At 45.5% G+C, this 26,553-nt stretch overlaps 1 protein-coding gene across 4 annotated transcripts in view; it reads right to left on the bottom strand.

Moving 5' to 3' along the window:
• Positions 1–11,723, bottom strand: part of Gfra1 (GDNF family receptor alpha 1) — a 234,107-nt gene extending 222,384 nt beyond the window's left edge. For 2 of the 4 annotated variants that reach the window (XM_036173848.1, XM_036173845.1), the window contains exons 1-4: positions 10,977–11,171; positions 10,088–10,376; positions 9,005–9,298; positions 7,768–7,851 (exon numbers count right to left, since the gene is read on the bottom strand). In XM_036173848.1, the coding sequence (XP_036029741.1) occupies positions 7,768–7,851; positions 9,005–9,298; positions 10,088–10,127 (418 nt within the window). In that variant the 5' untranslated portion in view covers positions 10,128–10,376; positions 10,977–11,171. Of the gene's footprint in view, positions 1–7,767; positions 7,852–9,004; positions 9,299–10,087; positions 10,377–10,657; positions 10,923–10,976; positions 11,172–11,240; positions 11,346–11,633 lie in introns of those variants that run through there. The other 2 variants (XM_036173846.1, XM_036173847.1) reach the window with 2 other exon arrangements.
• Between the last annotated feature and the right edge of the window lie 14,830 nt (positions 11,724–26,553).

Raw genomic sequence — 26,553 nt, forward strand, 5'->3', positions numbered from 1 at the left:
AAGGAAGAGCAGCAGCAGGAAGTTGAGCATGAGCAGAGCCCCACAGAAAGGCCCTGCAAGCTTCATGCCTGGTTAGTGAGAAGCAAAGCTGTCCTCCAGAGCCTTGGAGGTAGAGATAGATTTATCAGGCTCAGCTGAGGGTTTGGGATTGCTACCCTCTTCAGACTTAGAGTGGGAAAGACAGACACATAAATAAGTCCTCTCAATGTGCTGTGATTAACAATTATCGTAAAAGTAAAAGCGCAGGAAACAAGAGGGAGTCCTAAGTGAAGGGCTTGTCTGGGGGATTCCAGTCCCTGATTGGGGAATGTGCTGTAGGAGAAGCTGGTCTCAGAGTCTGAAGGGAGCCTACCAGCAAAGAGTCTCACCAATATGTTTAAGGTGAGGAAGATTTATAGAGGACCAAAGATGTCCAAGCCACTATGCTAAAAATTTTACATAAAGCGACATTAACCTACAGGAACCTATGCCACAGATGCAATCATCCCCTGATACTATAGCCAAGCTTTGGGCAGAGCCAGGAGTCACCTGGGTGGGTAAAAGCCCAGGATATGTGTCCTTTTTCTAGAACATATGTGTACTAAGAGTGGCCCTGTGAAGCTACCCTGAGCACTGACATAAGACTAGATGGTCACTGTGCCCTGTCTATGACAGAGTGCATGTGTGTGTGGGGGGGACAGAGACTGAGCATGAAAAGTCTGTGAAGTAAGACAGGTGTTGCCATCAGGTCATCAAGGTACCTGGCAATGAAGAGGCCAGGTGATGCTAAGAGAAACCAGACCCAAGTTGACAAGTATCAAGGCTGATGCAAAGCTCACTGGAGGCAGGCAGTACCAAGGAGGACTGGCTGTCTCCTGTCTCCTCAGAGCCTGGAGACAGTCCTGCTGACTAAGTGAGGATGGCAGACAGCAGTTTACTGTGTAACACACTGGGCATCCAATAACACCACTGTATAAGATCAGAGACTCAGGAAGAAAGAGTACAGGGAGAAAAGGGGGGGGGATGAGGGGATCCAGTTTCCGACATGCTAAGTTTGAGGTAACAGATACAGCTAGATGGTCCCATTCAGAGCTCAGCAGGAAAGACTGTTTTACATGCTGAAGTATGAGAGAAGGCTCCGACTCACCCATATACCAGGTACCTGGGGTCCCTGGAATGGATAAGGTGTGTCCAGAGCACGCAGCAAAAAAGATAGCTTGGCTGGGCGGTGGTGGCACACGCCTTTAATCCCAGCACTCAGGAGGCAGAGCCAGCCTGGTCTACAGAGTGAGATCCAGGACAGGCACCAAAACTACACAGAGAAACCATGTCTCAAAAAAAAAAAAAAGATAGCTATCCTCCCACACAGCAATGCCCTGTCAAATCTCAAGCAGTGTGGTCCTGGCCAATTCACTTACCGTCTCTGCAAGAGTGTTTGTTAAAGCAGAGGACTGATGGGCCAAGGTCTCTCTGGATGCTGCCCTGTCAATCCACCTGCAGTCATTAGAATCTCTGCTCTGGATCAGAAAGGGTGCTGGGTGCTGAGTAGACACAGAGCATAAGCAGCAGTCGCTGACTTTGAGTGGGAAAGACAGACACATAAATAAGTCCTCTCAATGTGCTGTGATTAACAATTATCGTAAAAGTAAAAGCGCAGGAAACAAGAGGGAGTCCTAAGTGAAGGGCTTGTCTGGGGGATTCCAGCAAGACCTTCAGGGAAAAAAAGCTGACTACACTCTTAATGAAGTACTAGACACTTCTGAAGCAACAAGGCATGAGATCAGAGGCCCAGGAGGGCAAACATAGACGAAGTACATAGGGAAGGGTTTGATGGAGGGAGTTTGAATGGAAAGAGCATGGGGCTTCCAGGGAGTGGTAAGTTGAGGCCACAAAGGGCCTCCAAGGTCTGCTAAGAGTGGACACAGACCAGAATCAGTAACAGGGAGCTACTGGGGTGTAGCAGGATCTTAAAAGATCTTATTAATAAAAACAAACCCAGTGCCAGTTACTGGGGTGAACGCTGGAAGATCAGAGGAGCAGAACAAGCCACAGCTTCCTCACCTTGCCAGTTCCTCAGCTGATCCTGTTTCCTCAGACTGGAAGCCTCTGAGTCCTCATCCAGTATGAATCTGAGCTGAACTGCTACTCAAAAGCCTAAAAATTTAACCAGCTCTAGTTCCTGGTCCTCACACCTTATATACCTTTCTGCTTCCTGCCATTACTTCCTGGGATTAAAGGCATGAGTCACCATGCCTTGTAGTGGATAGCCATCCCAGCATTGGCCTGGAAGTTCCAACCCCCATTGAGGCTTCAGTAATGATCACGCCCACAAGGCAGGGCAGAGGAGGGAGCGGAAGACCGAGGATCAAGAGGAGGTCGCTCTCTTGGTTCGGGGACGCTGGACGCAGGAGGTAGACCGAGCAGAGTTCTCCAGAGAACACCGCCGGACTGTGCTATACCTTTGCCAGACCCTGCAACCTACCCCTTCATTTGTAAGTTACCCTACAAAATAAACCTCCCTTTTAACTACGTGGAGTGGCCTTAATAATTTCATCAATAATGCCTGGCTGTTTCCAGTGTGGCTTTGAACTCACACAAATCCATATGGATCTCTGCCTCTGGAATGCTAGGATTAAAGGCGTGTGCTACCACTGCCTAACCTCTGTTTAATATTATGGCTGTTCTGTTCTCTGACCCCCAGATAAGTTTATTAGAGTGCACAATATATCAACCACACTGGGGCTCTAAAACACAGCATCGGCACCATCAGAGAAGGTTTTCAAGAGCTGGGCAAAGGGCAGAGAAATGGATCTGAGATTAAGAGTATGGACTGCTCTTATGAAGGACTAGATTTCTGTTCTCAGTACCCACATCAGGTGGCCCATAGTTGCCTATAATTCCAACTCCAAGAGCTCCCACGTCCTTGCCCGGCCTATTGAGTGCCCACATGTATGTGTACATATGCAAACACAGACACTGACATACAACACTTTAAAAATATTTTAAAATTAAATCAAGAACTGAGTGAACAGCATGGGACCCCCATCCTACAGCAAGAACAGCAAAGCTGTACTGAGACTCTAGTGATCCACAGATGATGTCATAAGACTCTTCTCCAATGGGCCAAGGTTGTAACAGTTTTTTAAAAGCAGTGATATAAAGATTAAATAGCAAGCACAGCTAATTATGCACAATCTTATCCAGAAATCCAGACTCAAGACAGCCTGGGCACATCTCATTCCTGGGTTAAGCCATTTCCAATCACACAGGCACTCAAGTCAAAGCCCTGGTGTTTCCGGAAATGCAGACACGGTCTGGGTTGTCATCTCTCACCAAGTCATCTGCAGGAAGTCCCAGTTCTGACACACCTCTTTCCTCACAAACTCTCCACCTGACTTTTGTACACTCCGCTGTCCACACTGATTCTCTGTGTGGAGAGCCGGCAGCTGGTGACTATTTCTAAAGTGCAAACTCCTGATGAACACAAAAACCCTTGCAGCTTCTTTGACGTTTTCTGCCCAGAGGAGCTTTATGCCTCCCTCAGAGTCTCCACTCTCAGGCTTCTCTTGGCACCCACTGAACTTTCAAATTTTCTCCATGCATAGTTCTCCTTTTCTGGAGAGTCAAAAGAAAGAAATGCCAGCAGGTTCACCATCCTTTAATGTCCATTTCTAGGTACTGCAGTTGACTGAACCCTTGTGGAGAAAACAGGAAGTAGATCAGAAGTTAACTGGCAGAGGGCTGCGGCCAAGAGAGAAGGGCGGGTGGAGTACTGTATGATAGAGTCTAGTGTCCAGAGAGAAGGGCGGGTGGAGTACTGTATGATGGAGTCTAGTGTCCAGAGAGAAGGGCATGTGGAGTACTACATGATGAAATCTAATGTCTGGACCTCCATGTGCACACACAGCTCTGACCTCTGGGCTCCCAGGAGACTCTTCATGTCTTCCCATCTATGCCAACATTTTGCCACACTGGCTCATTTTCTTCTTTGTGTAATTTAGGCCCCACACCTTTGGAAACCACACTGGTAGAGTCCACAGTCAACATGTCTCCTCAAGTCCCTCAGAGACCAGAGACTTTCAAAATCAAATTTTCACACGTGTAGGCCTGCCAACAGTCCACTAAAATACTGGCCTAACTCAGCAGCTCCAATTCCCTTCCACAGCTCAGGCTTCAGAAGAGAAAACAGTTTAAGATTTTATCTTATTGTTGTTCTTCTCTTCCTTGTTCCTGCCAGGCCACATTTAATAACTCCACAAGGCCTTTTATCCAGTTAGCAAGACAGCTTGGGTTTGAAGACTCCAAAGAAAATGTAAACAAACACATCTTTGAGGGGGCCAACCATGCTTCTGTGTGTACAGAGGAATTCAGCCATATCTGTGTGTGTAGAGGCCAGAGATCCCTGCTGGGCATCTTCCCATAACTCTCTCCACTTTATTTATTTTTTTTTATATAGAGTCTCTCACTGAGCCTGAAGCTTGGTGGCTGGCCAGAGTTCTCTGGATCTGCCTGTCTCAGCTTTCCCTTCCTCAACATTGAGGTTACAGATATACATCACTGGCTCCAGCTTTTGTGGGGGTGCTGAGGACCCACACAGTTCTTCATACTCATTCAGCAAACACTTAACTCACTGAGCAATCTTCACTCCAAGACTTTCAAAATGTGGCTTAGTCTGTGGGAAGATTCAGCTGACACTTCTATGTGGATAAACACACTCTTCACACCAGGCCAGATCCCTGATGATTGCCTTCATCGGTAGGGCTCAGAGACCCTGCTGTCCTGGCTGCCTCAGAGACATGCACAGAACATACTCTACAAACTCAGACTCCAACTGTGAAAAGCTACATTTATCATTCTGCTTTTCCAGCCTCTGTCTGACAGAGGCCATACTGGCTAATGTGCCATATTCAATGACTCCAAACCCCTCAAGGCTCCATTTGGCTTTACTACATCCACTTAAGGAACACAGTCACTGTCAAAGGTCAAAGCTCTTTGGGGCTAGAACCTAAGTCCAATACCCTCGAGATACCAAATGCAAGCTCTAAAAAAAGCCTTCCTGCCTCTGTTTAATTCATTATGACTTTTAGGTACTCAACAGGATGGATCTCACACTCGGGATCCTGTTTGCTGTGAAAACAGATAGGACTGAGTTTGTTTATCTAGTAAATGAATAAGAGAAACGTGATCAATACAGAAGATTTTTCTGATACTCAGTAAGGACATTTAGACAAGTTGGTGATATTCAGGAATGCCCTTGCTGCCAGAGGTGGTACAGGAGCACGGGAGTAGGGGGAGAGATTCTGGGGTGATCTCAGTCTTCCTTCAGTATTGCAGACTGGAGAACTGGAGGTCACTTACTCCAACTGCTTCATTACACCAAGGAGAGATGAGTGACATGGCATCAGACAGGAACCTGTGCAAGGCCCCATTCATAGCTCACTGCAATTGTGAAATTAAAATCAAAATGGCCATCGGTGAGAAGAGATGCTCTCATGGCAAGCAGCAGGTAGGAGGTGTAGAAGTCAGGCTCCCAGTACCCTATCCATTACACCCCATCTTATCCCCTTCACAACACTGTCCATGCATCTCTCTCTCTCTCTCACTGCTTAAGACACTGTCCTTGCAGGGCAGAGAGAAACAGTCAAGATTTAGAGTGCAAATTACCAGAAAATTCAAGAGAACACGAAGGTCCAGAAACAAATTTATAGTCTCATATCTTACTCCAAACACACACACACACACACACACACACACACACACACACACACACACACATGAGTGGGAGGAGGGATAAAGGCACAGAGAGAGTTTTCCTCTAAACCAAAAGACCAAAGGGAAAAATCATGTATAGAAGAAGTGCATCTCAAGCTTCATGCATCCATGAAAGACCTATCCAGGTGGATCTTTCTAAAAGCCAAATTATGATTCAATAGTTTGGATGCAACCTGAGATTCTAACTTCCACATTAAGGATGCCAGTCTGTGCCAACAACAGGTAGATGAAAAACAAAAACACCCTACTGTGCTTATATACTGTGTACCCTAATAAAATCTACCTGAAGATCAGATGACAGAACAAGCCACTAGATTAAACATACAGGTCAAGCAGTGGTGGTACACACTTTTAATCCTAGCACTAGTGAGGCAGAGATCCGTTTGGATCTCTGTAAATTTAAAGCCACCCTGGACTACATGAGATTGACTCAGTATAGGAGAGAAACGGAGTCAGGCATGGTGGCACACACCTTTAATCCCAGCACTTGAGATCTCATGACTTTCCTTAGGAAGCACACACGCCTCTAATCCCAGGAAGTGATGGCTGGGTGGAGAAAGGTATATAAGGTGTGAGGAGACAGGAACTAGAGGCTTTTCAGGCTGAGGAGTCCTAGAGCAAGATATGGCAGTGGCTTGTTCCTTTGTCTCTCTGATCTTTCAGGATTTACTCCAATATTAGGCAATGGGTTTTTACTATAAGACCATTTAGGATTCATAACAACTTACAATCAAACAAACCTGGCTTTGAATTCTTACACTTATGAACTTTGAGATCACATGCTAGTTTCCCACCATCCCCGTGCCTCAATCTTCTCATCTATAGACTAGAAACAACGCCTGAAATGCACATGATGGTGTGAGTCAGTGATGAGAAGCTCCAGACACAATGCTTGGCATACAGTAAGGCCTCAGTAAATGTCAGCAGCTGCCTCTAAGATTCACAAGGACCAGGATGACGGCTGGCTCACTGCCAAAACCACAATATGGAGAACACAGTAGTTGACCAGTGGCTATTTGGCCAATGAGTGCACATACAACACACACAGTATCAATACGTACATACTCCCTTGGTTCTGTGCCTTTTTGCATAAAAGCCTAAGGCATCTAAAATACCAGAAGATTCTCATCAACAAGCCATCATCTCACAGAATCAGATTCAACACTAACCACCGTGTTTAACTGCCAAGACTCGTGTAATTTGTGTGGTTATATGTACTTGAGAAATGTCTTAACTGCAAATAAATAAAGACAGCACAGTCTGGAATCTGTATTTCATTAAGAGAAATTACTGCCTTCCCTATTATATGTGGGCTGTCTGAATGCAGATGTTATGAAAAAACAAAAACTCAAAACCCTTAGTTCTCAAACTTCATCTCGCTTCCAAACCAAATTCAGAACTGCAAAGAAAAGTCCAAATAAGCCAAGAGTAAGTAACAAGACTAAATTTTAAAGGCCGTTGGGGCAGAGGTGTGATCTCTCAGAAGGGCACGCACTTGATCAGGACAAATAAGAAAGAGGAGGATGAGAACAAATAGAAGAACATCAACTTTTAAATCACAGGCAGTCAAGTTAGTCTACCCACATTCCCTCAATAGTTTGAGGTCATCTCCACTGTTTCCTGAAGACAATGGCAACCGGAGAGCAAATCCCATCCCACAAAGGCACTGTGTGAGGTATGCATTAGCAAGACTAGGATTGCCACCTATGGACACAAGTAGCATTCCCTTTGCTAAGAGTTGGCCAATCGTATTTTATTGTTTGTTTGTTTTTTTAAAATCCATTCAGTCACCTCCCTCCAGACTCTTCCAAACCACCACACCACATCACTTACTTCACTGAGAACTACTTTTCCCTCGCATGTGCATTGCCAGGCATTCCGCCTGTTCATTATCACTCTACCTCTGACTTCCCAGAAACACTCTGCCGTCTGATATAGTATGTGAGAACACAGGACAAGGCAAGCCAGCAGATCCAAGCTGGCAAAGGAATTGCAGTGAAGTATAAATCAGCTTACCTGATATGAACGGGACTGCCCGGAATATATCTGACAACCTGCTGTTAACTGGCTCATACGGGGAATCTTCCAGTAGATCATTTCCTAGAAATGACAGGAAGATTAGGCTCAGCTCTGGAAAACAGGCATATTTCAAATAGTGCTTCACTGCTCAGTTGGACCCCCTAATCATGTTATGACTGTGTAACTAGAAAATGCTGGAACTCTCAAAGATTTCACATGCATGTTTGGGGACATGATTGTTTCCTTTTCATTCCTCTGCCTTTGCTGTCCTTGCTCTCCCCAGAGTGCCTTGAAAATACTGGAGCACAACCCAGCCTGAGCTTGCCAGGAAAGTCTCGAACTCTGCAAAGGAATCGAAATCTGAGAGGAAAGAACCAGTGACGTCACAAACTTTGCTTGCCTCCAGGAACCAATGGAAGAAAGGTGACCCAGGAGAGGCCCCTGTATCTGTTAGCTCCCCCAAACCAAGGCATATGACCTGCAAGCAGGAACACTGGCTGTTTGTAATATCATCCCTAAAAGCAGGTTTTCATGAGTAGATTTTAGAAGTGGCAGCTGACAGTTCAAGCTTATGTATTACAAATGTTCAGCGAGTCTCAGTAAAGAACGAAGGTATGGGATCCATGTGGTGCATTTACAGACTCCCTAAGTCCCATTGGAATGGGCAGTTGTGACTGCTCCTTGTGTGCTAACCATGGTTAAACCTCAGCAGCTGGTTCAAAACTCAACTAATCTCAGATGACAAATGGTTTCTCACACATGTATATTTGAACCGGTGTGCAGGGGTGAAGACAGAACAGAGTTCTCCGGCCCTGCAATACTTCTTTATCTCATGTCGTAGGGGAATAAAGAAGGAAAACTCCAGGCAAGATGCAGGCAAGCCTTTGCATCTTTACTCTCTAAAACCAGTGAAAGCTCCAGGCTGGCAGAGAAGTGGGTTCCTTAGGTAGCATTTAAGGGGTCCCCACTCTGATGTTCTGACTGGGTTTCAGAAAGGTCAATGGGATCCCAGGGGTGCCCCCACCCCCTCGTGGATCTTCCAGCAATACTGCTCAGCTGCAACAAACACCAGCTGCCGCTGTCCCTAGAGGCCAATGAAAGGTCCTCATTCCGCAGCTGGGAGAAGACAGTGGAAGATGAGATCAGCCGGCTTAACCCCAAGACCGACTGGATTGAGGTTGCCTCCTGATTTCCGAGGAACCCCGGCATGCTGGTGGGAGCGGTTGATGCATACCCTGCAAGCTCTGATACATGCTCCAGTAGATGCGCAGACAATTCTTCTCTTTCTTCATGCCCCGCTTGCAGCGGCAGTTGTAGAGAGACTTTTGCTTCAGGGCCTCCATGGCGTTGCGGCACTCATCCTTGGCCTCGAGACCAGATGCCAGGCTGAAGTTGGTTTCCTTGCCTGCCACACACTGCCTCAGAGTGCGGTACTTGGTGCTGCAGCTCTGTTCCTTCAGGCACTGATCACTGGCTTTCACGCAGTCCAAGCGGTCCCCACCACTCACCTCGGCAGACAGCAGCAAATCTACAAGGTGAATGTAAGACGCCTTGAGTGCAACAGACTGACGGGGACCCTGATTCTGGGTCCCAGAAGGGGCGAGAGAGGGGGCGCACACCCTAGAGCATGATAGCTCCTTGTGAGAGGCAGACTAGATAGGAAGCTGGTCCCTGGCCCACCAAGGAAGGTAGTAACAGCTTCTGCTGGCCGCCTTTGCAAGATTTGCTGAGGATCCTGCACGGCCCCAGCACCCCAAAGCAGAAGCAGTCCTGAACCGCTGGCTGCCCGTCTTCCCAGGGCACCTGGGGCTGCAGTCTCTCGGCTAGCCAGTCCGCCCAAGCCCAAGGGCCCTCCGCTGGAAAGCTTGGCACCCTTGGCGAGCTGGGTGAGAGGCAGGTGAGTGGCAGTCTGCCCCGTGGGTGCGCTGAGCCGTTATTCCCAGAAAAGTTTTCCATTCCAAGTTTGCTCTCCCCCCACCCCAGTGTTTTTCGACCACACTCCACCTGCCGGAGCGCCTCAGCGAGCTCTTTGAGACTTCCAAGGGAACCTAGGTACGCCCCAGGGTAAAGGTCTAGGACCCCTCAAATCCCCATCGGGCTGGATTATTTTGTTTTAACAAAGCAAAATAAAACCAACCGCGCAGAATTGCGCTGCTACCGCTCCCCAAGCTCAGGGACCCTCGAACCTCTTCACCCACCCAGGGAAACTTCTTCCACCCCCATCCAAAGCACCCACGCCGCAGTTCTGGAGTGGCCTCTGCAAGGGACCTCTTTTGAAAGACTGTGGGTGGAAAAGCCAGAGGCGGCCTCGACTTACCCAGGAGTGGCAGCGCGAAGTACAGAGTGGCCAGAAACATGGTGCCGGCGCGCAGCTGGTCCCCGCCCCCCCAAATCCAAAGCCGCCGCTGGGTCTCGCTGGGAGAGCTCAGCGTGCAGCGATTCCTGGGCGACCGCTCTCTTCTGGCCACTCAAAGTTCAGCTCCATCCAGCGTGAGAGGAAACTCCCGGTCGCTCTGCCGCCCACCGCAGCTAGCGACTCAGCCCCAGGCGGGCGGGCGCGAGGGCGGGAGGCGGACCCGCTTTTAAGGGTTCAGTTCCGACCAAACCTGGAAGGGAGAGAGCGCTTTGAAATGAGAGCCCGGAGTGCGGAAGCCTCCCGCTCCCACCTCTCCCCTCCCCCGCTCCCGCCTTGAGGGACTTCTCAACGCAACCCCCACTCGGGTCCGAGAGCGGGGGTGGTTGGACTGCATCTATTCCGGGCATGAGGAGGCTCCGGAACGCGCGCGGTTTGGGGCTGGAGAGGTCTGCTAGGGCTCCCAAGGTCCAAAGCCGGAGGCTATCCCGCACAACCCAAGAAGCTGAACGCAAGCAAATAAATAAGCATTACTTTCCGAGCAAGCGCCGGAAGCAAGCTGGCGCTGCCCGGAGTCAGAGCCTCGGCGGCGAAGGCTCGGTAGCCAGCCCCGGCTGGACCGAGACCCTGCTCCGGGGAAGTTGGCCGACGTCCCTGGCTCCCGCACGACCACCCGCTGGCCCGATTGTAAGCGTCCTAGCTTCTCTGCCTCGGGCCCTCTGCATCCCGGCCACCAATCGCCTCCTCTGTCGCCGACACCCCCACCGCTAGCCTCTTTTCCCAAGCAGTCCCGCAAGAAGAAACGGACATCCCGCCTGAAGCGGAAACCTGGGTTCTGCGCCCCTACCCCTACCCGCCACGCATCCTGGGCTCCTTCCCAGACGTCGGTGCCTTCACGCGCACTTGCCCAGCGCCCGAACTCCTGCGCATCCACACCACTGCCCTGGGAGAGCGAGCTAGCCCGCAGCATCTGCACGCCCCAGCAGGTGCAGCCCCGCACCACTAGCGCCCCCCTGGCCCCAAAGTTGAAGGATGCCAGCAAAATGGAAAGGGGTGGCTGAAGGGGAGGTAGCGATGGGTTCTCAAGTGGAATAAGAAAACTCTAAATGCCACCAACCTGGACTGAACTGACCCGCGTCCAGCTGCGGCGAGTAGCTAGTGTTTATTTATTCTTTGGGGGCGACCCGCCCCCTCTTTCCTTTTCCGGGCTCACTTTCTCGCGCTAGAGGGAAAAAAGATGCCATAATCTGCTACAGCTCGGAGGACAGAGTTGGCCAGGACGATTTCCGAGCAGGCGCCTCCGCCCCCCCTCCCCGCCCCCGGCGCGCCCTGCTCAGGCTCAATGCCCGTTAGGGATGTCAGCGGTTATTGGAAGCGGTGGGAGGGTTGTGTGCCCAGATTGGTTTTGGCCAAAGGACCCTCAGCCTGCTTCTGCTCCGGTCGCCGGGCAGCGCAGAGCCAGCTCCTCCTTGAAGTGCGAGAGCTCCACTGTCCGCCACAGTAGACTTACAGACTGACTGGCGGTGGGACCCAAAGCCAACAGGCAGGCAGGCTTAGGACCCGCAGCAGCGGCCGAGACTGCACATCCCCACCTTTCAGTGCACAAGGACTCTTTCTTTAGTGCAAAACAGCAATCCATCCGGACCCTTTAGAACACAAAGTTGGTTTTTTTTTCCTTCTCCACGTCATTGGCGGTTGTGACTCAAGACTTGGCACGCTACAGACTCACTCAGACCTAAGCCCTGAGCAGCGATCTTGGGATGTACCCACCCATAGAGCCATGCCTGTGTGAGCCTACACACCTCTCTCCCAGCTCTGACAGCGAGACAAAGCAAAGTACCCAGCCCCACTGCACTGAAGTCTGGTCAGACCCAGCTTTAGGTAATTTATAAGGTGACCTCCATCTTGACTGTTCCAAGAGTAAATAAAAAACAAACAAAAAAATTATATCAGCAGAACACATCCGTAGTCCCCCAACCCCAACTTCAAGAGTCGCCCCAGCAATGCTGCTGAAGTGACATTTGCTGTCCCTTAGGGTTCCAGAGGTCTGTCCTCAGTACAGTCCGCAGTGGTGGGTGACCAGCTCCAGGCTTGTATTGGAGATCTTTTCTGTGTCCAAGTTCATCTCTCAGGAAAATCGAGTTTGAATCAAATCTATGAGCCCAGCTGTCAAATCTGCAAACCCATCACCACAGACAATGGGCCGCCAAGAAGGACAGAAAAGAAATGCTCTTTTTGATCCAGGGGGTTAATTGAAAAGGGCACGGGCTTTAGTTTAAGTTTGAGGCCGGGTTGTAAGGGCAGGGAAAAGAGGAGGAGGGATGGGTCGCTCTCCATTCAAGAACACACCAGCCAGGCGTGCCCTTCAGCTGTGGTGGCTGCTAGTGTGGCACTGTGCATTGTTTGGAGTCCTCAAAGGGTGTCTGCGCCTTAGTGAGCTACGGAAACCCAGGGGACATCCCACGGGTCCTAGCTCCTCCTTTGCTTTGCGCGTGTTCCTCAGAGGCAGGTATGAAGTGGCTGGTGCCTTCACCAGGAATCCCTCCTCCAGCATCACAGTCAGCCACACCAGACACAGATTTCCAATTCAATGTATCAGTTTACACTTGGTAGTTGAATAAACAAAGAAAGCATATGTCACATTTTCGCGACAGATGGTTCAATCCAAGGGCTACTTCAGTTTTTTCTCTATCGATAGCCAGAAGTTTGCAGTGCAGACTACTGTTGGGAGATGTGAGTGAGTCTTCCAATCAGTGTCTCTGCTTGCAGAAGCTTATTTCCCTATTTTCACACGAAGGCAAAAATGCCAGGGAGGTGGATTTTTAATGGGAAGACGTATCTGAAGACTCCCATGGACACTGAAAATGTAATGTCCTTTTCCCTTGGCCTACTTCATAAGCGAAAGAGAATGTGTCTCTCTGTCTAGTCAGTGCTTGTCTTTGATGGTTGAAGAACATTTAAGACATCAACCATGTCTTTCCAAACAAAGAGTGTTTGGAAAGCACTTGGTTATTCTACTTATTCTACAGAAGTTTTAAAATTCTGCTTTTAACAGAAAGGAAGAAAGCCAGTCTAAAAGGTCTCCAGAAGTAGGATGTAGGACTCCTTCGGAAGTAGCTACAGCTTCAAAATATTTCACCCCTTCCTTACTCTAGCCTTTGATAAACGATAAATATTGACATGATAAATTGATCTTTTGGGGTTTGGTTTGGTTTTGGGAGGATTACTAATTTTATTTTTATTGTGTGTGTTCCCACCCATGAAGGCCAGAAGAGGGCATTAGATCTCCCAGAGCTGGAAAGTTACAGGTTGTTGTAAGCCTCAGCATGGATGCTGGGAATCCGTCTCAGGTCCTCTGCAAGAGCAGCAAGTACTCTTACATGCTAAACCATCCCTCCAGCTCTTTCTGCAAAATAATTAATAATAATAACAACAATAAATACCACTAGTTACTACAACTATGCTGACCAGCACTAACACTAGTCTCAGTATTAGTGCCATGAATTTAACTAAAATGAAACGTAAGATACATGTGGTTATGCCAGGCAGTGGTGGCGCACGCCTTTAATCCCAGCACTGCGGAGGCAGAGCCAGGCGGATTTCTGTGAGTTCCAGGCCAGCCTGGGCTACAGAGTGAGTTCCAGGAAAGGTGCAAAGCAACACAGAGAAACCCTGTCTCAAAAAAAGCAAGCAAACAAACAAAAACAAAAAAAGATACGTGTGGTTAGTTCTCAGTAGCACTAATCAATGGCCATACGTGGCAGTGGTTACTGTATCTGATAACACAAAATACTTCCATAATCACAGAAGGATCTAGTAGGCAGCACGACCTACTAATGTTGCTGTCAAATTAGTAGATATGGGTTCTGTATAGAACAACAGATCGGCATAGGCATCCACTGAGTGCTTTCTAAGTAGTGGCACAGAGTTGTGAGGGTGATGGTGGTGGTGGTGGTGGTGGTGGTGGTGGTGGTGGTGGTGGTGGTGGTGGTGGAGGTGGTGGTGGTGGAGGTGGAGGAGGAGAACTCTCCAAAGACACAGCCAGTTCCTGGTATGTTCTCAATGCAGGATGAGGGCAGAGGTAAAGAAGCAAAGAAGAGGAAGGGACATGTCAAATTTCATTCTACAAGAACTGTAGAGAAAAAGATGTCGTTCATATTTTAGCTGAAGACTTCCCACAGCAGGACCCAATGGGGAAAACCACTGCATTACTCCATACTAACATTAAAGGTGAGAGAAATGCATGGCCAGAAAGCCTTTAGAATACGGAAATAGGAAGTGCTGTGACACATTCTAGTAACACTGTTTCCTTGGAGCTTATCTGTTCCCATGTGCACGGGACATCTCAGGATGAAAGGTGACATTGAAATATCAAATATTAATCATTATAAAGGTTCATGCAATCCTCTGTGACATGTTTTCTCAGTGGAAAATTGGTTTTAATGCTACAAAATTAGGTTCAATCCACCCATGAATATGTGAAGCAAGCAATCTTCTTGTGTTTCTTGATGTAAGTGTATTTTCATAAGTTAACAGATGAGTCTCAGTGAATTCTGTCTGGTGGCATTTTGCCTCTCGCTCTCACTGCTTTTGTCCTATAGAATATAATGTAAAATATATTTTCCCTAAAAGTGCACTGCTCAAAGGTCATTTAAGTGTTTCCTTCCTTCACAGTACTTCATCGTGTGACACTAGACAGCCTGACAGGCTAACCTCTGCCACCACACAAACACTCACCAAATGGGCGGTGCTTTTGTGTATCTGCTCCTTCCATGTGTACTGTGATTTTCTGGCTTGTTCTCTTCCATTTGCCCCTGAAATATTCCATATCATGTTTTGAGGTTCAGCTTAGCTGGACAGGCCAGACTCCTTGTTTGAACTAATAGTTAGTTCCATGCCATGCCATCCACAGCCGTCCTGGAATCTCTATAATGTCTGTGGTGACTACTGTTTCATAGTTAGGTGCTCTGTTTCCTTGACTGGACTGTGAGCTCATTGAAGGCAAGGGACTATTCTAGACCTCACGTCTAAATCCCCAGGATTTAGACTCATGACTGACACACACTCCTTCCCAATGAATGTGCATTGATTGCATGAATAATGCGTGGGGCTGCTCCTCATTTTCCTCTGACACTGTAATTCTACAGAAAGATTTACATGAAAATCCCTTTACTGTATGAACAATACTAAATGTAAGTACCTCATACGATTACTGGTATTACAGTTCCAATAATAGTATCAGATATGTATTATTCCTTTGGGGATTTGACATTTAAATTTTTTTTAAACAAAAACCATTATTATAATAGAGTGCTCTTTTTTTCCCCCTGCTTCACTTTAATAGTAAAATATGACATATTTCATTTCTGGGAAATGATAGCTTGCCTTAGGTCATATTTTAAGGCACAAAGCCAGAGTAGCATCCCCACCTGAAGTTCTCTCATCTAGAAATGTACCTCTCTCTGGGAGAAGGGCCAGAGTACAACCACCCTGGAGCCTTCCTCTTCAAAGGCAGATTTTTAAAAGCCAAATTGGCTCAGAATTATTTTTAAAGAAACAACTCTGTGAACACAATTGCAAGCCCTCTTGTGATCTTTTTGGGAAAATGCTGATCATCCAAGGCAGAAAGCTGGCTAAGGATCTTCATGTGAGTGAAAGTCTCACCTTCTAAGCTGCACTTTGACCCTCGCCCTTTGGTGGTATAGGAAGAGGCAGTTGCTCTCAAAGCTCACCTTTCCAGGAGGACTAGATGAGGATGTGTCTTTTGAACATTATTTGCAAATGGAAGTCTCCTATAGGCTGCTGGGGTGCCTGACCCCTAGGAAACTATCTTAGGACGTCTTCCTTCCTCCAAGGTTCTCAGGTGATTTTCATTTCTTAGTACTAATAAGTCAGTGGCCAGGGTTTTAATGCATTTATGGAAGAATATTCCTGAGAGTTGAAGTCATTTGTGCTTTGGCCTTCTGCCACAAAATGCATAAGGTGCGCAGCCCTGATGAAATAAAGTGCCTGTCATGTCTTATTGCTTCAATATATGGCAAGATATACCCCATCTTCAGAGGACTTACAAGGTTTTGCTCATGCTTGCCAAAGGTGTTGGTTTAAAAGCCCTGTGAATTTCAGCCCCCTTAATCAAGCCAGGGTGGGGATTCATGCCAGCAAGAGACACCGCTTCTCAATGCTGCTTTCCCCTCACCCCAAATCCTGTTCCAAAGGGAGTATTGCTTCAGAAGGGCAAGGGGCGCTTAATCCCAGGCTCTGTCCAGTAATTAGCCTGTCTCTGTCTCTGGAGGCTGCAAACACAGATGCCGATCCGGATGAGTGCTAGGACATGGAATGAAAACAAGACTGAAAACATTGACTTGTTTCTTCAGGAGCCTTTTAGCAGCCTTGAAAGCCGTGCGAAGTTCTTGTTTCTATCAATGTCATTAGGTCCAAAGTGGTCAGATGAGGCCTTTCCCATCCGTGATGCATCAGGACAAACAGCAACTCAACCAGCAGAGACTTGGAGCTGAGCAGCTTGCTGGCCTTGTACAACAATGAAAGCTCTGTACCGCGCCTCTGCCTTTGTCCTGCCTCTCACCCAGGGGACTTCAGCACTGCCATGGAAATGCACTGCTGACCACAACATAAGCCTCTGGAAGCACCCTGGTAGGAGCTCACTAACACGATTAGTTTGCAGTAAAGGATGATGCCTCTGCCAGAGCCCATGAGGCCATGGGTGCTCCCAGAACAAAGGGTTGAGGGTCTGTTTTAAAGTGCCTATTGTGACATCATTTGGAAGTCATTTCAAACTCCTCCAGAACTGGTACTCTGAAAACAAAGGCCGTGTAATGTTCTTAGAGTTGTCGGTTTTATTTTCCCCTGTCAGAAATCTGACAAAAGTCAGTTGAAACTGTCAAGAAAAACAACATCACATGTTATGAGGTTTCCCTCAAATTTGAAGTCTACAGAAGGAATGACAAGTTTGTCATATAGATGACTCTAGCACAAAAATGAATTAGGAAAGCCTAGCAGATACAAATTACGATGTAGATAGGGGGTTGCCCTTGACAGAGCTCATATCTCTGGGACTACAACAGAGAATTAAAATGAGATCCCTTTGAGTTTAATCTGTTAAGCCTAAAATAGGGAAGGACCAATGAAATGGATACGCTTCTCTACACAGAACACATTAAGAGAGGGTATCCTTTTGGAAGATCGCACTTGCACTCAACTTGTAGAATAAGCATCAGCAGAGATGCTACTTAGACTCAATAACATTACACTGTTTGCATGAATGGTATATGTATTTTCTTGTATCTAGCTAGTGGCTAATCCTGAGGCACACAGAATCAGATCTGTAGGCTATTATTCTGCCCATGGTTAAACTGAATGCTTCCTTCCCTGCGGTGGAGATCCACAGTGACCTGGGATTCTTCATTCACCTTCATATAGTAGTCCTTTCAAATTGCAAGCCATGTCTCATTTATCAGTAATAAGCGACACTTGTTTTAAAGATACTAAAATATGAAAAAAATCACCCAATGTAGAGATAACTACAGTTTCCCCACACTTCTCTGTTGTTTCCATGTATGATTGGTGCAAAACGTTTTCTAATGTGAATCATGGTCTTAAAAACCTGAAAATCATTGTATGGTAATAAATGGTCTTCAGATTTTTTTAAATTTAGGGAGGCTTGGACATTTCCCATCCAGGATAAGGATTTCATTTCCCATCTTCCTTTGCTGCCAGTTTTGGCCACAGGGACAGGGTCTGATGTAGCAGAAATGAAACCAAGAACATCACTGAACCTTTTAGCTCCACATTCCCAATATTTCTATTTGATTTGCTGATCGGTGCTCTAGGTTCAACCAGGCACATAAGAATCGCTTACAAGGGATGGCAGAATGACTCAGTGAAGGGGACCAAGTCCCAGGATGTCTTTCTAGAACCCAGCTGTCTACCTTCCCTGGTCCCTCTACTCCATACTGTTGGTCAAGGGCCAAATGCATGTGTCTTTTTTAAGCCATTAATATATTGCATCTCCAATGCACAGAGCCAGTCTTGAAGAACTACCACAGCCAATTCTCAACTAAAAGGAAATGCATTTAACTAAAAATTATTTTCTGAATACCTACCATAGATCAGCTTTCAGCTAAGCTTCTTTAGAAAATACACAGAAGATTGAACCCAAAAGGAAGTGCAACCTCATTGGGAAGATGGGTTACATATCTGAAATCATATTGTAAAGTGTAAAATGGATTATAAACATGAGTGCTTCTAAAAATAAGATTTTACATGAATGAGATAGATGTGAAGGTAGAAAATGGATCATGAATGCAAAGATGAGAAAGTAAGTGAGTAGGCGAAATATTTCTGATGGCTTGCATTGACAGAAACTGAAAGGAAATTAAAGACTCTTGGAGTGGGGAGGGGGACCTGAAGTCCCATGGCTAACTGAGGAGATATTGACAACAGACAGCTTCTGGGAGATAAGGAGTCAGCTTTCTTTAAAGGCATGGCTCCTGGTATGTTGACCAAACTCCGGTGATGACACTATACCCAAGAGTATATGGGTGTACAAATTGGATTTGATAGGTTTTATAAAACAAACGAACAGAAAAGAGGATGCAAAGTTTGGTGGGTGCAGAGGAGAAACTGGCTCTGGGAGGGTCTGTGGAAGTGAGGGTAAATATGACCAAAGTATATCTTATAAAACTCTCGAAGATTTATCTTTATCTTTTAGTCCTTGAATAAGAATCAGCAAGGGCCTGTGCTGTGGCGCAGCTACCACTCTGTAAACACAGTTCATGTAGACCGTTCACTCAAAACTCTTATTACACTTCCTGCAGACCAGAAGTCCGAGACTCCTTTGCTAGAACCTCAAGTAGATGAGGATGCTGTCAGTGTGATGTCACTCTGATTTGGTGACAAGGACTTCTTTGTGGAAATCATACCCACCCTGCCCAGGCACATTGCTATATGTGGGGTGAGGCTTTTTTTTTTTTTTTAACAAAATTAGAATTAAGAAAAATATTTTAATTCAGATTTAAACAGAAGAGGAGGAAGGGAGGAGAGAAGGAGATGGAAGAGAGAAAATGGGTAGGAGAAGGGGAGAGGAGAAAAGAAGGGGATGAGGAAGACGACGACGAAGCAGGAGAAGTAGCTACATGGCAGCGATGGCAGCCAGGGGCTTTGTGAGCTCCTGCAGGAATGCTGCTGCCGGTGCTCACCTCTACTTTAAGAAGCACTGGTCATTCCTCTAGTCTACAAGTTTTCAGTGCGAAGCCTCTGAGATGTTTCCAGGTCATTTGAACTGCTAATGATATGGATATTCTAGAATTCTGTTTTCTGCATACCAACTAGGAGCTATTTAACACTGGAGCCTCCCTTCAAGACACATGACTCGAAGATGCCTGGCTGGCAAGGCAGTAGTAAGTTAAAAGCAAGTGTTATTTCAGCAAACTCACCACAGAGGTATGTGTTAATTAAGTTAATTGTGCCATCAGTGATGCAGGCAATGACAGTAACTGTCCCCATAATGGGGCTAGGTTATTGCCATCATCTATTAAACATGCTGGTCTTCTTAAATGCAGTCACTTCCCGCTTATTTTTTAAGCATGCACACACAGGCGCGCACACATATTTACATGAGTTAAATCACATTCTTTGATCTTTATACCTTCCATGAGAAAAAGGAGAAGTTATAACTCAGAACTATTCAATGATTTTCATAAAGTTACTCAGCTTCTTAGTTAAGAGGGCAAGATTCAGGTCCACTGTCTCTCCTTGCTGGTTGCATTATCTATCCTAGATTCCTGATAGTATAATGGATAAAAGATTTTCAAAGTTTTATCCCCTGTCACACTGGATTAATAAATGTTAAATGATAATAATAATAATCTTTGGAAATTATTGATGAGTCAAATATTCGCTCCATTTATGAAGTACTTAAGGCAATAGCCTCATAGTGTAGAATAATCAAAGCCAAACACAGGGCTGGGAGATGGCACAGTGGGTAAGAATGCTTGCTGTGTGGGCATGAGGATCTGAGATCAAATCCCCAGAAGCCACAGGAAAATCCAGGTATGGCAACCTCAACATTTGGGGTGGGAGGTAGAAACAGGAGGAGCATGGGGGCTTGCTGGTCACAAGCCTAACTCCAGCTTAAGTGGGGGACAAGGTCTCAAGGGGATATGGTGGAGAGGTCAGTAGGATACCCAATGTTCTCCCTTTGCCTCTATCCACACATGTGTATACACCACACTTAACACTCTCACACATATACATAAGCTCCCACAATCTGGATAAACAGAAATCAGAATCATTGACATTCTAGATCTTTTTCCTATCAATCTTTCTAAAAGAGTAGATGGCATTTGGCTAAAGTTGAATTATTTTCACTGTAGTTACTATGAAGACAAAGTTAGCAAGATCAAGTCCATCTAGATTTGTGGAACTGAAGCCTCCATGGGGAACATAACCAATGGTTAAGCACTGATATAATTAATATATCCACCAAACCACAAATACCTTTGAGAGAGTTCATTCAGAACCATTTTGGTCCAAACACACTTTATTGTGATTGATTTTATGGTCCCTTGGTTGGACAGAGAAAGGGCTAAACCCTCACCGTACACAGAAGTCTGGAGCAGATGGGCACAGAATTCTTCAAAACAGAGTAGCTTTTGGAAACTCAAGTTCAGACTTGGGGTTACTGTGCAAGGAAGATCTCAGCCATGTCCACAACACCCACATTCTTGAATGCAGTGCCTCTAAAAGTGGCACAAGAAACCCTCACTTTTATCTCATGCCCAGGCAAGCTGAGCAGCAGAGACAAAGATTCCTTAGCTGGGTGTCACTTTTTACAGCTTTCTAAAGGAACCTGCTTAAATGGATGAACAGAAGGAACCTGAATTTGTGGACATGATTGTCTCCCTAGCCTGAGTGGGGAGCAATGTCAGAGAAGTTACTTTGTATGCGAACTTGCTATTTCCTGTTAGTGTAAACACTTACTAACACTAAAGTTGTAGGCAGGGGTCGATTTCAGTAGAATCCCTAGACCACAAGTCTCCAATGAGCATCCTTAAGAACATCCTGTGGGTCGGGGATTTAGCTCAGTGGTAGAGCGCTTGCCTAGCAAGCACAAGGCCCTGGGTTTGATCCTCAGCTTCAAAAAAAAAAAAAAACAAAAAAAAAAAAAAAAAAAAAACAACAACAAAAGAACATCCTGTGGACCCCCTTCAGCAGAGGACTCCAGGAACCTTGCCTCTGGTCTCCTATACACTGTATCTCACGCATCTTTTCCTCTGCTGAGCTTACCTTGTCTCCTTTCTTCATGACACTCCACAGCCAGTGAATACAATTATATGCTGAGTCTTACATTCTAAAGAGCCATTAAGCATCAAAGTGCACATGGGGACCCCTCAACACATAACTGTTCTAAACATAGTTTCTGAAATGAGTGGACAGTATTATAGGATTGTCAAGGATTACACGGATTCATGAACACGAGGCCTGTGTAGTCACACAGGATCCTCTGATTTTTAGAAGATTCCCCAAAGCTGGTTTAATGTTGTGCTATCATCATTCAGCAGTTCACACACACATATTCTATGTGTTATCCTTTTGTAAGAATACCATATTAAACTAGAGCCCATCTTAATAACATTGTTTTAACTTAATTGCTCTTCCAAATGAGACCACATTCTGAAGTAGCAAGTTATTATTTCAACAAATACATGAGGGCCACAGTCAAAGTCTAGCAAATCAACTTTTTTTTTTTTTACCCCTTTATGCATTTGGAAATTCTGGGTTTAGGGACCAGTTATTGATCTTTCCTGGAGTCCTTGAGAAGTTGGGCTACCAGATGAGGGGTAGAAGGTCCACATAGCTAGACAGCCACAGCACAGGGTTGGTGGAGGGGGTATAACAATGGAGGACCGAGGCTGCTGAGGGAGATCTGGGCCAGAGACAGCTCTGGACTCTGCATTCTGATGACAACGCAGATTTATCAGAGTTTTTTTAGGTGGCTTCATCAGGACAGTGACATTATTAAACCAAAAGAAAACACAGCATTGGGAAGCTGAGGCAGTAGCATTCAAGTTTGAGGCCAGTCTGGGCTACATATGGAGACCCCATCTCAGCAAACAAACTAACACCAGCAAACAGACTGGAGATCTAAAAGGTGAGAGGCTGGAGGCTGGAGGCTGGAGGCTGGGAAAGTGAAGAGGCTAGGGCAAAGCTCAGTGAGAACTGGAGGTCTAAGCATATGATGGCAGTGGGAAAATCCAAAGTACTCACACATATATTCCTATCCATACATGTATACAGACGTGGACCCCCCAGTCAGACAGTTATCTATACCTACACTTTATTCTAGCTGGTCTGTGAGATGTGTCATGCTGAGGAAAGCCTGTTTGGTTCCATGTAGATAGTGCTATGAATCTGAAGAGACATCTGGGGACATCCTGTGGTCTTGCCTCATCTTCCCTAGCCTTACCTAGAACACCCCCCCTCACTTTTGTAAGCTCCAGACACTTTGACTTTCTTTGGGTCATACCTCAGACCTTAATACCTGCTATCCCCTTAGCCTGGCTCCTTGAGCAACCCTTTTTATTAGGCTGAGGTCAGCTTCTCAGACACTTCCTCTGTATGGCCCTTGGGCCTGTCCCTTGCATGCTCTCATCAGACTGTCTTTTCTGCTAGATCCTAAGTTCCACGAGGACAGGGATCATGCCTGTTTTGTTCTTGCAGTGTCTCTAGCACCTAGGACAAGCTACACAGAATAGGCACCCTGTAAGTTGAACATATGGATGAATGAATGATTCACTATAAAAAAGTGACTTAAAGGGACTTGAAGCATCCTATGAAGGAAATGACAAAAATAGACCAGTGACTAGATAATGTGACAGTTTTGAAATAGGTTCAGAAACCGCTTTTAACAAAATGACTTAAATTTAAAGCCAATGTTGAACTTCTAAGAGTTTATATTAATTTAATATTATCCACAGAAACTTCTTTTCTTTATTAAAAAAGAGAACTCCCAAGATTTATTTTAAAAGCTTCATAGACATCAAATTACTGTCATAAAGGGAAGGGCTGCTTTAGATGAGTGTATTGGAGTATAAATGCCCAGAAGCATGTGGGTTGCATTTCCCTTAAACTCTCTTGGGTTTGCAAATTGGAAAGAAAGGTCTGGAATAAAGCACATTTTCTTTTTTCCCGAAGTCAATACATTTGGGAAACAGCAATATTTGGTACATTCAGGAAACTGAAAATATGTGTGGGTACTTGTTTAAGTAGTTATTTCCAGTACAACATTAAAAGTGGCTGATAAGAAAGAGGAAGTGGGCATTTAGCATCTGAAAGAAACCAATTCAAATTTTTTTCTTCTGTGTAGCTTTTGCACAAGAGAAATCTCCCTGTGCCTCCTGCCTTGACCACAATCAATATTTTTAGGGAATGGAGGCAGTGGGGTGGGGACTGGGGGGGGGGTTGTTTATTCGGCTTTTTGTATGTGACTGAGCTGTGAAAACAGGATGAAGATTTCGCTAAATCTGTCCAGTAAGTGCCTCTAAGTGCTTTAAAAACATGTCTTAAAGCAGAATGGAGGGAGAATCTGGGAATTAAGGCTAAATCAGTAGATTTCAGTATCTTGATGGTGGAAAATGTCAAGAAAAAAGCAGCAAGAGTGACAAGCAGAGGCAGCTTCAAATGCTGCACTTACACTTCCTTGGGTTGAGCAGCTCCAACAGCTGGGGAGAAGTTTGGATTTTTAAGTGGCCAATTTATGTTATTGTGAAAGCGAATTATTTTTGTTATCTATCAATATCGACATATAGTCTCCCCATAGATGTGCTAGGTAAGATTCAAATCAAAGAATACCAACTTAAATGTATGCTATGGTGACTTGGCATGACAATCATTTCCTACATAAGTAGATATTTATTTTCTAACTTCTATGTTTTCTAAACATTGTCCACATAAAACCAAAAAGTTTAAATAAAAGTAAATCAGTGAAATAAAGAAAATAAGTGGGCAAAGAATATCAGTCATTTTGCATATGGATTAAATATTTCTATTATATTAAAGTATTAATATTTATAGGTAATAGTGAAAAAAGTCATTCATTTCTAGATTAGAAATAATACCATATCCATTTGTGTCTGAAAGGTGGACTGCTAGAGCCCCCTAGCTGTGGAAAATGATTCTGTCTTTCCCAGTGGAGGTAGGAAACTAACTGCAAAGTAGCTCACCAAGAAACCTCCAGGAAAACAATCAAAGTGAGCATCCCTCACCACCTCTCCCACACTACTGTGGGTCTGTAGCCATGTCAGCATCACTAAGAGCACTCAGGAACATGGGTCCACATCCTTGAACATTGTTCACAACAGGCTAATTATTAAGCTAGGACATCGCTCTTTCTTCCCTATTGTCTGATGGGTGTGACAGTCCCCCAGACCCACAAGTACAGTGACACTGACTGAGGAAGAATACATTGTTTCTGTTTCCAGAAGAAGGGAGGTCTGTCTCGGGGACCTGGCACAGCCTGAGCCTTCGGATGGATCAGCAGAAGTAAACTTAAAACCCATAAAAACAAAACAAGTGCTTTGGCTTCAATTTGGTGTGCACTGAACTTTATAAACCTTTAAATATGCAACTTGTATCATTAGAAATATTCAGATGAAGCCAAGTGTGGTGTGCACACCTGTAGTTGGAGAGCCTTTCTCCAGGTCTCACTAAGTCCCAGTAGTCTGGTAGCCCATTTATAAAATAAACACATAGATATTTATATTATTTAAACTGTTTGGCCATTAGCTCAGGTCTACCATTGTCTAGCTCTTATTTTTATATTTAGCTCATTTCTATTAATCTATACTTTGCCACGTGCCTCGTGGCTTACCAGTACCTTATCTCTTTCTTGTCATGGCAGCAGCTGGCAGTATCTCCCTCCCCCAGCCTTCACTTTCCAGAATTCTACTCCTCCTTGTCCCGCCTACCCTGTCCTTCCTGCCTGGCTACTGGCCAATCAGCACTTTATTTATACAGAGTGATATCCACAGCACACACCTTTAACCCCAGTACTGGGAGTCAGAGGCAGGTGGAACTCTAGGAGTTCAAGGCCAGTCTGGTCTATGGATCGAGTTCCAGGACAGCCAGAGGTACATAATATATAGACCCTATCTCAAAAAAAAAAAATCCCTATTTTTGTCTTTTCTCATATCTCAGAGATCTGAGAACTTTGGGTCTAATTAATCACACAGCACCAACAGGCAAGCCCTTAGTCATGTGGCACGTACAGAACAATCCATCTGGCTCCTCCCACTTCATGTATTGGGTAATATGAGACTAGCATGCTGAAGGTACTCACATTGCCTGCTAGATGGCTATATTAGTTAGGGTTTTCTAAAGGAACAGAACCAAGGGAATATATATATATATATATAGAGAGAGAGAGAGAGAGAGAGTACATTGTACTTTGAAACAGGAACAAGAGCTGAATCCCATTTCAGTGGCTGAGAACTGGATAGTCACTTGAGGTAGGTGCCTCAGCATTCATGGCAGCCCCACAGTAGCTGCCTCTCACTGGGGAGGCTAACAATCAGCAGTCCCAATATGCAGCCAAATACCTGGATGGTTCCTGGAGAACAGCTGGTCCTCCATCCATGGTGGAAGACTGGACACTGTGGAATAATCCTCTTGTACACTGTAAAGATTTGTCACTGGAATTGGTTTAATGAAATGATGATTGGCTGGTAGCCAGGCAGGAAGTATAGGTGGGTTGACCAAACTAAGGATGTTGGAATGAAGAATGGCAGAGTCAAGAGAGTCACCAGCCAGATGCACAGGGAACAGGACATGTTAAAAATGAGGTAACAAGCCAAAAGCCATGTGGCAAAGCATAAATAGAAATATGCATTAATTTAAGTGTAAGAGTTAGCTATTAACAAGCCTGAGCTATTGCCTGAGCATTTATAAGTAATATTAAGCCTCTGTATGGTAATTTGGAAGTGGCTGCTGGGACAGGGAAATGTCCATTTATACCTGGAAATGCTAGCTCTGTTGCCAGTGAAGGATCATCAGCAGCAACAGGCAAGTCAGCTCAGAGGCTAGAGGGAAGGCCACATGAACAAAGATCAATGCTACCAGAGTGCTCGGCCCACAATTGGGATGGGGCTTCTTGCATCAGTTACATCAGTCAGGATAGTTCTTCAGGAAAGGCTCCCTACATAGGTCATGCTAATTTGTGATAAGCTGACATTGAAACCAACCATAATAGAGGCAAAAGGCATATGAGTTTTGAACAATTCAATGATTCCTCCCAGTGTTAATAATAAAGTTCCAAGGACTTAACCTTCACTCTGACTCTTACCGTGCTGAATTGTCTATGTGCCTTATCTAAAATCTTCACCTTATTAACCATTCAAGACAATTATATTTACTTT

Source organism: Onychomys torridus, chromosome 1 (genome assembly GCF_903995425.1).
Source record: "Onychomys torridus chromosome 1, mOncTor1.1, whole genome shotgun sequence".
NCBI classification, from domain to species: Eukaryota; Metazoa; Chordata; class Mammalia; order Rodentia; family Cricetidae; genus Onychomys; species Onychomys torridus.